The sequence below is a fragment of the Trichoplusia ni genome, chromosome 8, assembly GCF_003590095.1.
Source record: "Trichoplusia ni isolate ovarian cell line Hi5 chromosome 8, tn1, whole genome shotgun sequence".
Taxonomy (NCBI): Eukaryota; Metazoa; Arthropoda; class Insecta; order Lepidoptera; family Noctuidae; genus Trichoplusia; species Trichoplusia ni.
This window is the reverse complement of record NC_039485.1, coordinates 14,648,271-14,664,389: the sequence shown is the minus strand read 5'-3', so window position 1 is coordinate 14,664,389 and position 16,119 is coordinate 14,648,271. Positions and strand designations below refer to the sequence as shown.

The window sequence follows — 16,119 nt, the reverse complement described above, 5'->3', positions numbered from 1 at the left end:
ATTTTAATATGAAACGATTCGGTCCTTGTTTTAACTGCTTATAGCTTCGAAGTAATCATGGCTAGCGGCGAATGCAGCTGCGGCCTCCGCTCGTCACAAGAAACGGGAGAAAACATAAAAGTAACTTCCAGTTCTGTTGGAAACGTTTGCTTAATTTCTAACCATTCACTCAGCACACTTGTAAATATTACGGATATTTTCAATTGCAACCAGTGATTACTTCCCCTTCGGTGAAAATGTACTTTCTTTCATTGATGACCGAGTTTCTTTGGAAATTTCACAACTCGTGCAACGTTGCACATCCAGCATGCTACTAATTTGATATCAATTTGACGTTTTTAAGTTCTATTGACCTTGATAAAGGCGAACGAAATAAATGTCGTTCATCATTCATCGTGAAAAGAATAACAATATAAATTTTGAAATGCAAATCAACGGCATCCTTATTAATGTTGCTGTTCTTTCGCAAACAGCTCGTTTAAAAGTTATACACGTTAGGCAGAAAACAGATCTGAACTCGATTACGCCATTACATGATTTAAAATCAGCACACCCTTGAAATGTTAAAGTCTCATCAAAATCATCAGGTGTTGTTTTATAGTATTAGTCACAAAAACATGATTATATTACATTCATAAAGCCAGTGTTATTAATTCTTGTCTTAGGTCATCAGTTATTGCGTCGTCATCACTGGCCAGAGCTTTAATAGCAGATGACTATTACCCAACGAGTAGGTACCTATGCATAGCTGCTGACTGTACTAGACTCGTTGTTCATTGTCAACATTTGAACCGACTTCGTGTATCCAGTCTGTAAACCTTCAAATGTCTACGACTAATTAACCGCGTTGAAATTTCTCATTAGCCATGCAAATAAAAAGTTGCACTAACTAGTACCTTGTGTATTTTAATATTCATAAATAGTTACAAAATCTAAATATTCGCCTTGATCTTATTCCAAAGAAACATAAAAAAACGATCTAAGATTATTTCCACATTGTTAATTGAGTCTAAAATATGCATATGCACAATAAAAATGTAATTGATAAATTTAGTTTTTCCGGTTATTCACATGAATGTTCGCGTGTCAGACTAAGATTAAAAATTAAATAACGTTTAGCTAATTAATTTGGCCTACACAACGAATGGCAACGAATTTTATATTATATTAGATTTTGCACTGACTCGTTCAATGGACTCAACAACGCGCTCGTTCAACGCAAAACACAATTTTATAGTAATGAACATGGCTCCGGACTAAAATATAATAACGTGGTATGTGACACGGAGGCGAGCTTATTGCGTTATAAGGAGTACAGTTTCAACCACCTCTGAAAATTGCTTTTGGAAAATCGAATCGCATTTTTTGAGCAGTCATCGCGACGAATCCTAGCTATGAACACAAAAATAAATGTCTAAGTTGTAAGAATTTTGGACCACAGAAACGCAACGAGCCATAGAAAAATAAGATAATTTAAATTAAAAAAACGATTACTCACACATTATCGGTTACGTCTGCTGATTCATCCAGCTCGCCAATAGTATCGAGGGAGGCTCCAGAGCCGTCCTCGCGGGTCTCGGTCGGCGGGGGCGGCGGAGCTGTGGTCGGTCGCGTTACCGACTCATTGCTACTCTCCTTATATTGATGTTTTGGAACGAAATCTATTAATCGCGGTAACACCTCCGGCAAAGGAGCGTCGTCTAACTTTTCCACACTTTTGTTTTTCATCTCAGCTTCTGAACGCTGTAGCCAAGTTTCGATGCAATTCTTTTTAGTTGGAGTTAGCAAAGTGTCTGGGACTGGCGGTGGAGGTGTTTCTGGAGGAACAGGAATCGGTCTCGGCTTCTTATCGCTTACAGAACGTTCGACTTTTGTATTCCTTGGCATAGGCTTAGGCTTTTCGGTAACATTCTCGGATTTACTGTCAACTTTTTTTATTTGATTCGTTTCGGCGTTATTAGTGGCCATTGTGTTATTATTATTTTTGTCGTTATGCAGTTTAGTGTTTTCTTGACTATTATAACCGTTACTGTTCATTTCAATTTTCTTTTCCATAAATCGCTTACTAGTCATGTCTTTCAAAATATTAGTATCAATATTCTCTATACAATTTAAGACTTTTTGTATGTCAATAGTTTTAGGTTGCATAGTTGGAGTTGAAGGAATGCTGTTCTCCACAGAACTTGCCATGGACCCTAAACGGTCAACAACAGTGGATATTGAACTACTTGTGTCATCCGATTCGGCATCTGCTAGTACGAGACAGCGCTCCCACTCCGACGACAACAAGTCGATGTAAACTTCAGCATCAGGAGGCATCGCTTTTCCATCTGATAAACGTCGAACTAACCTTCTTACTTCTTCTGGGGAACCTTTCTTTAGGTACGCAATGCCTTCTTTACTTTGCCGTAAAATGTGACTATCAAAAGAAGACTTCCTGGACAACTTTGTTATCGTGGAAATACCATTCAGTTTGCCATTAATTTGACATTCCGATTGACTGTCGTTATTACAGGAATTTTGTTCACCAACTGTCTGTAAAGTCTGTTTATCTTTAAAAGAGTTTTTCTTTCCAAGTTTTCTAGGTGGCACAGGTGGTGGTAATGTTGTAGGTCTCACTATATCTGACGACTGTTTAGAGTTTACAAGAGATTCTATAATACCCTCCATACTCCGTTCTGTATTATTTTCTTGTTCAAAATGTCGCACGAGCAATGTCAATGTTTCATCTGAATCTTTAAGCCGCCGAACACAGTCTATTCGTGTTAGATTTGATACCGATTCACCATCTATGGCCAGTATTTCATCACCTGGTATCAGTTTACCCCAAGGTGCGCTAGCGTTAGCAGCTGGGCTGTCTTCTGCACATGATTGTACAAGAAGCCGACGCACTTTTTCAGCAGCGGCTGATCCACCTTCAAATTTAAGTCCCAGACCAAGTCGCTCGCCCCGCGGCCGTCGTACAATGACCTCCGCGGCACCAGCCGCTGCGCCTACTGTGAGCACGGTTACAAAAGAAGGATCTCTGACGGAAGGCCGACCTTCGCCAACCGGAACTATGGTGACGAAGTCTTCCACAGCCGCGTCCGTCGCCATCCCGCGTGAAACGCGCCCGCGCAATTTCAGTCACCGCTTTCGAGCTCCAACCTGCAGACAAGAAATATTAATCAGCTTACGTAATAAAATGCAATACTTAAGTGTTTTAAGTTGCGCACGCTACAAACAACATGCAAGAACCACGCTCAGCCTCTCTCTTTCACCGTTGCGTTGCATTCGAACGCTTCGAGATGAGCAAGTCACAAGTCAAAACGTCAATCTCCGTTATAGCTACCTATTGAATTTGAACTCAAAAATCGATTAAACTCAATGCGAATGTTAGTTAAATAAAAATGAGAACTAAATCAAGAACAAAATGCTTGAATCATTCATTAACACAGTATCATTAGTATCAGGCTTCCGTTTACCAAACACATCATTCACACCGCAACAGGTATTTATGATCACGTTCTTTATTCTCGCTAGTTAACGACGTACACCTACTTCCTACTCACGATCGACCAAAACTTTCGTTGATCAATATGAAAGTATAACGAGCGTATTCGTTGCGAGCCGAGGGAACGTGTTGACCACAAACAGACGCATCATTGGAATGGCCGAGATGTGGGTTAGTAGCACCAGAGGCAGTGCAGGCTGCGTCGCGTCGCCGGTATTCGCAGAGAATCAACGCATTAGCATATCGCCCGGGGCTGCAGCGCGGTCCGTTATTCCCGGGTCCCGTTCCGAAGGGCCACTCATTCTCACGGCTCTCGACGATTTTCAAACAAAATTGATGTCTACTTCTCACCCAACGTCGAAACTTTATCACGTGTTTATCGACTTGATAGGGAACGTGCTAACGTGAAATACGTCGACTGTATTATCCTCAAATGAATTTCATAAATTTCGTAATTTAAATTTATATCTTGCATGTCAACATGATTAAAATGTGTGAGTACTAGAGCTTCTATCTGTAGCGCCATCGACAATTGTAGAATTCGCAGTAGGTACCTGTCTCTAGTACCTAATAGTAAACTTTTGCGGTGCATTAGTTTCACGCGGATAGTTTTAACATTGAAAAATGTTAATACGGAAAATTATTACTAAATAATTTAATACGTGCGTTACCAAGAAGCTATCATATTGTGCATTAAAGAAATTCCAATAGAATAGAAAAAAAAATGAAATTGATCTAACCAACAAATTCTATACCACACGCTCACGCCAAGAATTTAAGTGGTAAGTAGCGATAATAGCGAAAGAATTCAGTCTAAATATTTCCGATTTCGACTATTATTACGTTCCAACCAATAAAAAAGTGAATATACCTTGGCTTCTGGCTGTTACCGAACAAGAAGTTTTTAATTGACTCAAACTTAGAAAAATATATGTACATCGCATCCTGGACTCGGTGCTTTGTGACCTTGGATACAAGACGTGTAGAATGGGAACAAATACAAACACATCGACTGAATCAACTTCGTTTCACTTTGTTACCACGTAAACAAAGAAAGGTTGCTGCATCGTATGTGGTATTGTTTAGCGATATCTCATAATTGAATCTTTACACCGTAACCTACTATACAAAAGATATTATTTTGAGATGTTCGACGACCAGTTATAAAATAATAATACACCTACACGTATGGAAAGTAGGTAAATCTTGTTTAAAAGTTTTACGAGTCGGCTCGGAGAACGTATCTAAAACACCGTTAGTCAGTCATGAACTTGGAATATTATACACAAGCCTAATCCATTCAATAATGTTGTACTAGTTGTTGCACATGAATATTCATAGTGTTCACGAGTAGTCGGTAATATGGCGTAAGCGCGTGCCATGTGAGACGGTATTTTGAAGATCGCTAATTACACAGCTTACGAACAAGTGGGTGAAACGTTACGTTTTGCTATTGTTATACACGCTAATGTTGATGACTGTACATCGCGCACACCGCGCACAATATTTATGAAGAGTTTTGTTTTTTTTTGTTCATCATTGAACTTTGCGTAAAATGTGTTAAAACGGTCATACATTTACTGCTTAACAAAGCCAATGTAATTACAATTCACTGTATGCAACTACATAAAGTGGGTCGTTCGTAAGTACACGGCTACACGTCTGCAAACACTGAACAGATTTAAGTTCAACAAATCCATTTACAATCGACTTGTGACTTTGCTATAAAAATGTATTTTCATTTGACGTTCATTTGTATGTATACATGTCTCTGTCTATCTATGGAACATAAACTTTTGCAAATAGACATTGCTTTCTCAGACTTTCTTGTTTCCAAAATAACAGATTGCATATTCTAGACTAATATAAATGCGATGCAAATGTCAAAAGCTTTCTGTTTTATGCGTAAAATATAACTAAGACATACCGATACTAAAATTAACTCTGAATTGAGGCTTAAGACACCGACGTCTCACACAATAGCCGACAGAAAATTAACATAGAATAACATCACTAAGGAACGTCAAGATCCGTCTCAGGTTAAACATGTGTAATCCAATAAACAAGGAACTGTGTTAGAATTGTTTGTTCAACGATAGCAATATGCTAATATCCGAAGAAGCAGACACATGCTCTAAACAAACACAGCAGTCACTGCACCCTCCGCGTGCAGGTAAATGTACCACTATCAGTTGTATCGCGCAAACATTGCTATCATTTTGCATAGTGGTGCTTCTTATCACATAATCAAGCCAGCAGAATCTAATTAAGTGTAAGAGGTCGCAAACAAACCGTGACGTCAGCATTACTCGTCATTGATTAGACACACTCATAGCACCCAATCGTATCAATATGGGTGTAGTCAAACAACCCGGCGCAATTTAATTAGTTGTAATTGAGGATGGACTGTGGAATACGCAATGCACTTTAGGTACAAATATATCTTTAATTTACAAGTTCCTTTAAGATTCCTTGCGTTGATAATGCACAAACAACCCTTTACTTCCGTGTCGGGTTGGAATTTCTTATCAGAAAATAAATCGGCCGACCTCATTCATTATTCCAATGAACTCACTTGCACGTGTTATAAACACGTACGATTGATAAATAATTGCTCTTCTAATCTGCAAGCATAAACACATCTTATGTCACAATAACTTTCGAAAACCGTTAAGACTTAAGGTGATCGATTAGTGCGCAATACAGCTGTGCATATTAAGTAAGTCATGAAAAATAAAAGGAAAAGTGTAACGTAACGCAACATTCGTGGTTGGAGCCAGCCAACGTCGGCCAATCGCACCGAGTCATCTAATTAGAGGATCCCCGGGTTGTGCAAGCAGAGTGTGCCGTGCAACACTCGGTACCTTGATACCGACACAACAGTAGCTACGGCCAGCAAATAAGGTTGATGAAATCAATCCGATTTAGAAAACTCAAATACTCAACATGCTTGTGACGGAATGTTTATTATAACATTTGTTTTTTATCCCAACATCGATTATTCTTTGTGCTGTATTTTTTTTGTTTGCGTCTGTTTCTTTTGCTGACTGTACGTTGATACCGACACAATCCTTGCCTGCATATTACTCAGCGCCGTAAAACTCTACAACCGCACTCATTCACCTAGTTTAAATATGGAAGACTAGCGTACGTGACCTGATCAAATAACAGACTACAGGCTCTGAGATTTTGAGACTAAGTCAATGTTATGTTAGTATCTAGATCGTCTTAAAACTCCTCTAATTTTAATTAATTAGCGCTTTCTTGGTCACGAAGTTTGTTCTCAAACGTAAACTTTGTTCGTGAATAAAGTATTAAGACCTCCTGCTTTTTGATTCTCCTTATTTTTGTCGCTTAAGTTAAAAATTCACCACAGCATTCGAAAGACAATGTTTCGCTGATCAAATCTAACTGCGATTTTGAGCGTGCATAAACTTTTACAGACATAAGTATTATTACGTTTGCATTTATACTTATAACAGGACCACAAAGGTCAAATTTTTAAACCTGAATTGTATTTCATTTATTTCCAGGTTATCAAACCTCTTTTACTTTTCAGCGCAAATTGAAAAACTTACTTCATAACGTTCTGAAGGTTTTTTGTGTAACTGGACTACTTAGGCTGTTACCTAATAACTATTTAACTACAAAGTTCTAATGGGTTAATCTGAAACTTCCAGTCAGTTCCAGTTATTATCCAAGAATATTGTTCCATTTTTTAGTTATCGACTTTAAGCCTGCAATTTACGTCGTTCAGGGCCCCAATTCTGCCTTTTATAAGGGCCGATGAAAGAATAGCAACTGCATTAAATTTGAAACTATTAAACTATTTCTATTCTCTTAAACATTTTTCCGACGCAATAATTGGAAATTCTCTTCTATTCGCCTTGAGTGTTCCGCCTCGTACTGAATTAGCATTTATTGTGATGGAAATATGGTTAGAAAAATACGAATAATGCCAATATTATCCAACTTCAATTCATTCATCAGCTATTGTAAAAAGCAGAAGTTGGGTCATAAAATGACACTTTCATAAATTGCTAAAACAATTAGCAGATTGCCTAAAGCTTATTGACAAGCAAAAGAAAACTTATAGTCGTAGTTTCAGTCGCAAATCTAAATTGTGACAGCAGAACAGTGCAGCTTACACTATACTTTGGAAAGGGGACGTTACGAAAGTTCGGCAATGCGGCAATGTTGCCCCTATGGGCGGTAATCACTTACAATTAGGTGACCCGAATGCTCGGTTACCTCGAAAGAACAAAATAAGTTATACTCTTTGATCGTCCTCACGAACACGTTTCCAAAATGGAATAGTTGGAGGGAAAGGAACCGTTATAAGTGTACAGTGGTAGGGCAGCAACGTGTTGTCTGGTCACTAGTCGGTGTAGTGCCAAACCCAAACATATAAGTTCAATGAACAATTAATTAGACTACCACTTTTTTCATATAAAATAATCGATTATCTTAATCACAAATAGCATGGTTTCAAAATTACTTACTCATAAATATTTTAAACTCCGTTATAATGTAAAAGTTCGTATCAATTTAAAATTATCGTCGCTTTTAATATGCTAAAAATGTAAGCCTTTTTTAAAAGTTGCTTATTCACTTTTGCAAGCTAGGTTCATAAATTGTAACGTTCACTCACACTCAACGCTCCCTTTAAAGTCTAGTACTTATCTACATTTTATTATAACCGGTTCTTAACAAGGCATACCTACTCTTTGAGACTTAATAACATTTATATTATAGTTTTGAACATGAAATATTTTATACCTATACACAAAGAAATAAGTGAGTATGGTCATGTGTTATTTGTTTAAAGGAAAATAGAGCCAACAAACCTTACTACATACAAATCAGTTATGCCCAAAGAAAGCATTACGATACTTAATAAGTAAAAGTGACGATAGCAAAAGTCTGTAAATATTGTAACTCTATCAAATAACTATGGATTGCCAATATCCGCCATTATGTAAAACAACGTTTTCTAAACAATTTTGCAATGAATATATTGGTTTTGGGACCTATGACTCCATCGGCATGCGACATTTACATAGCCAGCGGCGCGGCGAGCTATAGCGTCATAACAGTCAACAACTAGCTCCAATGTTCACAAGAGGAATTCACAACAGTCTATCACGGAGCGCCCTCCTTCACTTATCTTACACGAAATTGAAATAAGATTGATAAAATCTCGGCTTATAAAGAAGCGGGCCGCAAAAGGCGAGTGGATTGGACACTATCTCAGAATGTGTCACCAAAAACGGCGTTCACAGAGGCGTAACAAACGAACCGCGGATCACCAGCGCAGATAGCCATAATATAATTTAAAAGCCTGCATACCAAGACCGCTAACTTTATAAAAACAATGACTTAGGTATCTAAATATTAAATTGTTCTTAACTATTCGAAGTCATTTTACTTGATTCGGAACTTACTGAGAAACGTTCAAATTTTAATGTCATCACGCATCAACAGTTTTTGTCTATTTTATGGAACATTTGCTCTTACTTAACGGGTCTTAAATAAAACCGGTAAAGCGCGAGTCAGACTCGCTACACTTGAGGTTCCGTACAAATAGGGTAAAGATAAACGTGTGTGACAAATAAATTTCTAGCTACCCAGTCTCAAATTTATTTGTCACCCACCAACAAGTTTATGAGTGTGACAACGTTGTTTAACCTAGTTTTTTGTTTTTCAAATTCAAACAGAAATAGATACATCATCTGTGAGAATTTCAACTGTCTAGGTATCACGGTTTACAAGATACAGTAATAGGGTTCCGTTTTTTGGGTACAAAAACCATCAAAACTATTTAAATTAAAGTTTTTTAACGCTCTCAGTATTTTAATTCGTGCACTTTTAGTTACTGTTCACTGTATAGATTCATCAACTATGGAATGTATTTGGAGCAATAACACAGATTGTAAAACACAATCACAATGAAATGTTATTGATACATCATTGTCAAAACAAAAATATGTAAACAGTACATAAAGAAACCAATACTATACATTGTTGTTATATTAGACACCAGGGCGTGCGAATCGTTTGCAGTAAGTAATTTATTCAAAATTAATGTTAAAAAATTAATATATTCCTCAAAAATAAAAATAAAGATTGGGCTTCAATTAATGAAGATTTTGCTTGACACACACAGATACACTCAAAATTAATATTCAGGATTACTATTATATACTTTTTCAAAAGACTCCAAAAAGAAGGAGGTTCTCAATTAGTCTGTATTTTCTTTGTTTATTCCCTCAGAACTTCGGACTGAATGATCCGATTGTTGATTGATTTGTTGCCGGTTTTTTTTTTGTCAAAACAATATTATTGAAATTGGGTATGAAGGTCTATTCCAAGACACATATCGAACCAGCAGGTTAATAATGCTGTCTCCCTCTGAGTAATATTATACAGCGAGAGAGAAGAAAATTATGTATTAAAAACATTTTTGCGAAGACTGATGCAAAAGTTCTTGGAGAACTCATTACAAAATACTTATGTAGATAAAATGTCTTGAAGGAGAAATTTTATTAGAAGCACTTGAGAATCAAAAAATTCAATAAAACTGTAAATAATGAAGGCCTTGACGAAAGTTGACGAAGTTCGATATCAAAATGTGTTTCTGATTAATGATAGACTAATGTCAAATTCATCACATTATTTGAAACTCATTTGTCTTCAGACTTCGCACTTAAGAGAATATTAAAAAAAACCAACTTATCATTGTGTATTGGTTTGATTTGTTCTATATAGTAGAGTATTATAATGTCTTTGTTCTATATACAATTTTAATTACCATGGTGATCATTAGTTTTCTTTGTTTAATCCCATTAGACAATTATTCTATTTTTTTTTTAGGTTTTTTGTAGCATCAAATTCTCGTGTCATAATGTTACTTACCATACTTATCCGCAACGGTTTAACTGATTTTAATGTAGAATAATGCATATTTAGTAGGTCTGCAAATTGGCTACCATCTATAATTTTTTATCCTCTAAGGCATAAGAGTAGGTTTCTGACATTTTTATTGTTTTTTTTTTGTTTTTTTTCCAGACTAGAAATTATCTAGAAACAATTTATATGTCAATGTAACGTTTGTCGGGTCAGCTAACAGTCCACACATATTTGTACTAATACCAACTACTGTTTCTAATATATTCTAATCTAAACATTTCACACTCGATAACTTATAACGCAAAGTCGAAAATGAGTCTCAGCGAGAACATTAAATTATAAAATATGGAAATTAAATGTAAAATATCGGAGTTATAAAATGTTAGGAAATAGAAGGCGTTGTCAATATAGCATGACATCAGAGGATAGCGGTGTCGCAGCCGCCGACTGAGAGAACCAGAGGTGAACATCCTACGTGCGTCCGTGCCTAACCGATGGACCAATGAGCTTGGATCTCAAACCAAATAATCACAGACCACACAAATAATAGACAGCACTAAAGTTTTTAAAGATTCCAAAAATAGTAGAGCCTTTTGTACTTTCGTGCGCGTTTCTATTGTTATTTTTAAGAAATTTATGGTTATATTATAAATTATACTTAATATAATTTTACTATTTAGGGAAGTTTATGTCTATGTTGAATTTTCTAAACCTGAGAAGGTTTAAGAATCTGAATAAATATACACAACAATACACCGTTTGACGCTTTATTTATACGTACCGTCTAACTTTTCTAAGTCTGTGCAAATAATATCAAAAAGCCTGTTCGGCATGAGAATAATTTCTAACAGTTTTATAACAAGTTGCAAGACATATCGGACACCGCTAATCGCCACGATTCGATATCAATGAAAAATATTTAGAAACTTTTTTATACACCAAACGTTATACTTTGTGTCTCGTTTTTTATAGCTTTCAAATTAAAAATAATAGGACGGTGTTAATAGATATAATTACGTATCGCTTCCTCTTGAGATTGAATTAATTTTAAGATAGTAATACGGTATTTTTTTATAAACGGTAAATTCATGATGTTATACACAAAAAACAAAATGATTGCAATTTTACTGAATAAAAAGTGCTACAAATCTTTTACTTCAGTTTTAAGGTAGATTTGAAGTGTATCTACAATAATTTTTAATCATAAAATTAAAATAAATGTAGGAAAAATAAATTATATATGCTTTATTGTTTATCTAACTCTCTCACTTTCTATTTATGTTGTCATAATGGATAGAATATAAACAAAACTATGCAGATATTTTGTACTAACAAATAAAGCTACTGATATCATCATACATTTTTATCAAAACGTTTGCAACATGCTTTGTTTAAAGTTTTGCCCATAAATGTTATTGGATCTTTTACTACTCTTAAAGCATTAGTATATGTAATGCAAAAAGATTTTCCTATATTATTAATGTTATCATATCGAAAACATGTATTATCGTCATTTTTAGCAAGGTAAAAAATCAAAAATGCATCATTTTTTGTTTTCACCACACCGTTTTAGAAGAAACAAGTGAAAAATTTAGAAATACGGAAAAGTAAGGAAATACATATTATGGTTTTATGGTGATCTTTGATAAGACTGTTATTAAGAGCAACTTAAATACCTTGCAGATAATAATGCTTAATATATATCTTTTTAAATTAAACTTTTAACTTAAACTATTCAATAAAATTCAGAAAACCGTTTTATACGTCATTACATTAAATAAACAAAACATTTTTAGGAAATGTTTTAAAAACTTAATTGTTAATTTTGTAATTTAGCTGAAATAGATATCAATAGGGCGGGCGGGAAAATAGAACAAGGAGTGCGGCGGGCGGCGCACGCGGTGTATAAGGGCGCGATGCGGGGGCGAGGGGGCGCGGGCGGCGGGGGCGCGCCGGGACGCGGGAACGCAGCCTCGACGTCCGTCCCTAATCTCATTACCGCGCTCACGGCTGCTCCGCTGACCTTACCCCGATACGGGAACCCGCATACTAATCCTACTCTTCGCATCATCAATAATAACAAAACCCCAAGGACGTTTTCGCCACTTACACTAACTTTATTGAAAAATACTTACCAAAAAAGCTTTCCCTCCAATTAACACAAAATGATTACGGATACACAATTCAGAAAAAAAACCAATCACTGTATAGTCAACGTTCCACAGAGCATAATGTTCAAAACATCGTAAGTTGTGCGTCCTGGTGCGTGGGCTTCGCGATATTCGTAATATCCTTTAGATACCAACGATGTAGTTAGGGTATAGAGCGCACACGGGCGCAGCGCGAGCGAGCGTCGCGACGTCGGCGGCGCAGAGCTGCGTGTGCGCCCGCGCTCAGGTGGGGCCGACCGGTCGCAACCGGGCCGCGCTCTCACCGCGCCGCACGCCGGCCGCCCTGCCACAATGTTCGCTATAATCGCACTTGACACCGTACCGCGTTCGATCTACAAGAAAGTTTCACATTTCTATGTCACTATGCGAGGAAAGTCTTAGAAAGATCTGTCCTACGTTCTTGGTCCCTGTTTAACAAACACTACTACTCGACTGGTGAAGACGTTGACTTACATTGTCGAGGCCGGCGTTACGCAGTTCTAATTGAATTAGGTAATTCTACGACATTCAGTAAGCGTATAATAAGAAAGCATGTAGGTTCATGGAGTCTTGTGTTTGTGACATAATGTATAAGTATATTAATCTCAAGACCAACTTAACAAACAACTTTTGTCGGCTCTAATGTTTCTAAGTTTGACTTTGATGAACGAAAGACAGTGAAAGTAATTGCCAATTCTCTCCGCGAGATAAAACGAGAGATAAGTTTGCCACCACTTTTCCTTCTTGACATGCAGACAATCAAGCGTTAATTCAATTATTCGGTACTCTAAGTGCTAATTCCCGTAATGAAACTAAAACTACAGTTAATTTATCTTTGAATAGACTGAAGGCATCAAAGCAATCGAAAACAATACGCTTTCGTAAATACGTATACAACACAAATAAAGCTGACGGACATTTTAATTTAAAATTTCTCAAAGTAAGTTGCCCACGGCGCGACTCATGTAACGTATCGGCGTGACGAGACACATATTTCATAATTATAATAACTACAATAACATTCCGTTTTATTTCATTTGCAATGAGGATTTTGGTCTGTCTTGGGTCATATTTTTCATGTTAAGAATACATTTTTTGTTATCTTCATATAACCTAGCTTTCAAATATTATTTTTTGCGATTAAAATTTATCTACTATTTAAAGAAGGTTTTATATTGAAATAAGGAAGGTGTTAAACCGTCATGTATTTCGAATAGTTTCCCTAATTAACCTCGCCCTAAAATTATTGTTTATTATTTTAAAGTATCGTCAAAAATTTTAACCCTTATAAATATTGTTGTCGTGTTAACTCATTGACAATATGGAAATTAGCTAGATTATCTCAAAAATCATGTATTGAATTAAAAGAAACAACATAAAATATCCGATAAATGCGACATTATCAACAGTTTCATCATTTAGAGTACTGAGTATTCATTAAGCTGAGTCGGTATCGAAGTGAACACGACGACGGCATTTTTCTCATTTGAGGTTAATGAAAATCGCTGCGACTTCTTCCATAGGAGGCGTGAGAGGCTCACCCAATTACACTCTGTAAGGCTCGCGTCGTACACCCACCTTACACGTGAGTGATACCTACATACATCTAGAGACGACAACCATTCACTTGATTAAAACATACGCAGCCCACAGCTTCCATAGAAGCGAAAGAACTGAAGTTCTACTGTGTTCAGACAAACAGACTAAAGAAAAAAATACAAATAATGACCGCACCAATCCTTGCTTAACGTCAAATACAAATACAAATACAAATCTTTTTATTCGTCAATGCAGGTGTACAATACAAGAGGTGTTAGATTTACGTCGATGACCATTTTTCGACTTTTGTTGTATTGGTAACTGAAATACAACCGGCTATAATTGTTCGTGATTGGTCACAGATGGGGGGATAGACAGCGGAGCCTTAGAACTTAGTAATTGGTGCTCAAAGAGTAAAAGGCAAGCTTTTTAACCCATTTAAAAAAAACACGAACGTTCGAGGCATTTATCATTGTGCTGTGCAGATAGAGTTTGCATCACTTCTAAAATATTTGCTTACCAAAATGTGCCTTAAAAAAAGTCATAGTTTATGATAAAACTCAAACGGAGGAAGGAACTCAAACTCTTATACTGTGTACCAATAAAATTACATACTACCATAACCATACCTGAATTCTATGGTGTGTGGCTTATACATTCTCTGCAGATTGATAAAATCCTCGTTTTAATGAAACTTACATAAAATCAATCACCTGTCAGATCTGGATTAGTTTTTGAGCTTCTGGTTATAATGACATAAGTGATGATTCGCTTAGACACCGGATTAAAATGGTCTGCCTTGCATATTGGAGATAGGTAGAATAACATCTCTTTAAAATTAAAATACTGCTTTCTTTAAACCAAACTCAATAAGTCACATACGACTAAAAAGCTCACAACAAATCTTTTGTTGTCTTAATATAATACTTACAAGGTTCTCAAACTGAAAGACTTCTATAAAAGCCGTATGTCAACGTCAGACACATAACATTCCACAATTTGTCACGAGTTTCATATCCGGAACTGCGCACTGCGAAGGCAAACATCCCAGCTACTTACCGACGTCGCTTCGATAAATCTGTCCTTAAGATATTCTCTTGGCGAATTTTATAACATATTCAGAACATCAGAATAATTTTAAAAGCTATATTTCATGACCATATATTTTTCTTTTAAGCCGCTTATACGTAGAAATTGTCGGGAAATAATCTAAGTTTAAATAAATGTTAGTGGTAATACCACTTCCTGACATGAGTCGCCTTTCTATCCGTTATATATTTTGTGGAACTTACACCGGCGACCGCAGTTTAATATTAAATTACTGTAAACAATTTGAAAACGATATCGACTATACTTCTAAATAACTGGCAAAACTGTAAAACTCTTAGAATATAACTATGAGTAACTTCGTTGTCATATCTATCTACTTGTGTTTTTAATGAAATAAAAAAAGGTCTTTTTTCCCCTACGTGCCTCCAACTTTTTCTGCATTGTAATCTAAAACAACTACCACATAGTTTAAATGACTTAAAGGCTGACACTATCATCCAGTTTTTATAAAAAAAAATCTCTTACCTGAAACCATTTTACCTCCCTTACTTCACTTAAACTATAATCACCAAAATATACAAACGTAACTTAACTATTCCCATCTCTACATTACGCCTTAAATGGCATTTGACCTAATACTGTAGTGGCAATCAGGCCAATCAGTAGTACATATACACAAATTAGTCTTATGCTCTATGGATATGTAAGACAGGGACTGTATGTCGGTTTTGTCGCTGCAAAATACTGAAAATTGCACACGCTGAAAACTGCTTTATTATTATTAAGTATGAAATAAAAAGGTGCTGCTTTCAATTTTCATTTTCTAAGATGGAAACTAATTGGCAACCCAGATAAGTAACTGGACGGACTTATTTTAAATTTAACTAAACCTTCAGGTTGTTTTGTTTTTATTGCCTACCAATGACAGAATTTGTTGCGGGCAATTTTTATCGGCAATTGGGGTTGGTCCGCCCGCAA

At 36.2% G+C, this 16,119-nt stretch overlaps 1 protein-coding gene across 1 annotated transcript in view; it reads right to left on the bottom strand.

The window, feature by feature from the left end:
- Nucleotides 1–12,864, bottom strand: part of LOC113496393 — a 40,397-nt gene extending 27,533 nt beyond the window's left edge. Inside the window, exons 1-2 of the mRNA XM_026875582.1 lie at nt 12,538–12,864; nt 1,499–3,147 (exon numbers count right to left, since the gene is read on the bottom strand). Coding sequence (XP_026731383.1) covers nt 1,499–3,096 — 1,598 coding nt within the window. The 5' untranslated portion in view covers nt 3,097–3,147; nt 12,538–12,864. The remainder of the gene's footprint in view (nt 1–1,498; nt 3,148–12,537) is intronic.
- Nucleotides 12,865–16,119: the final 3,255 nt, after the last annotated feature.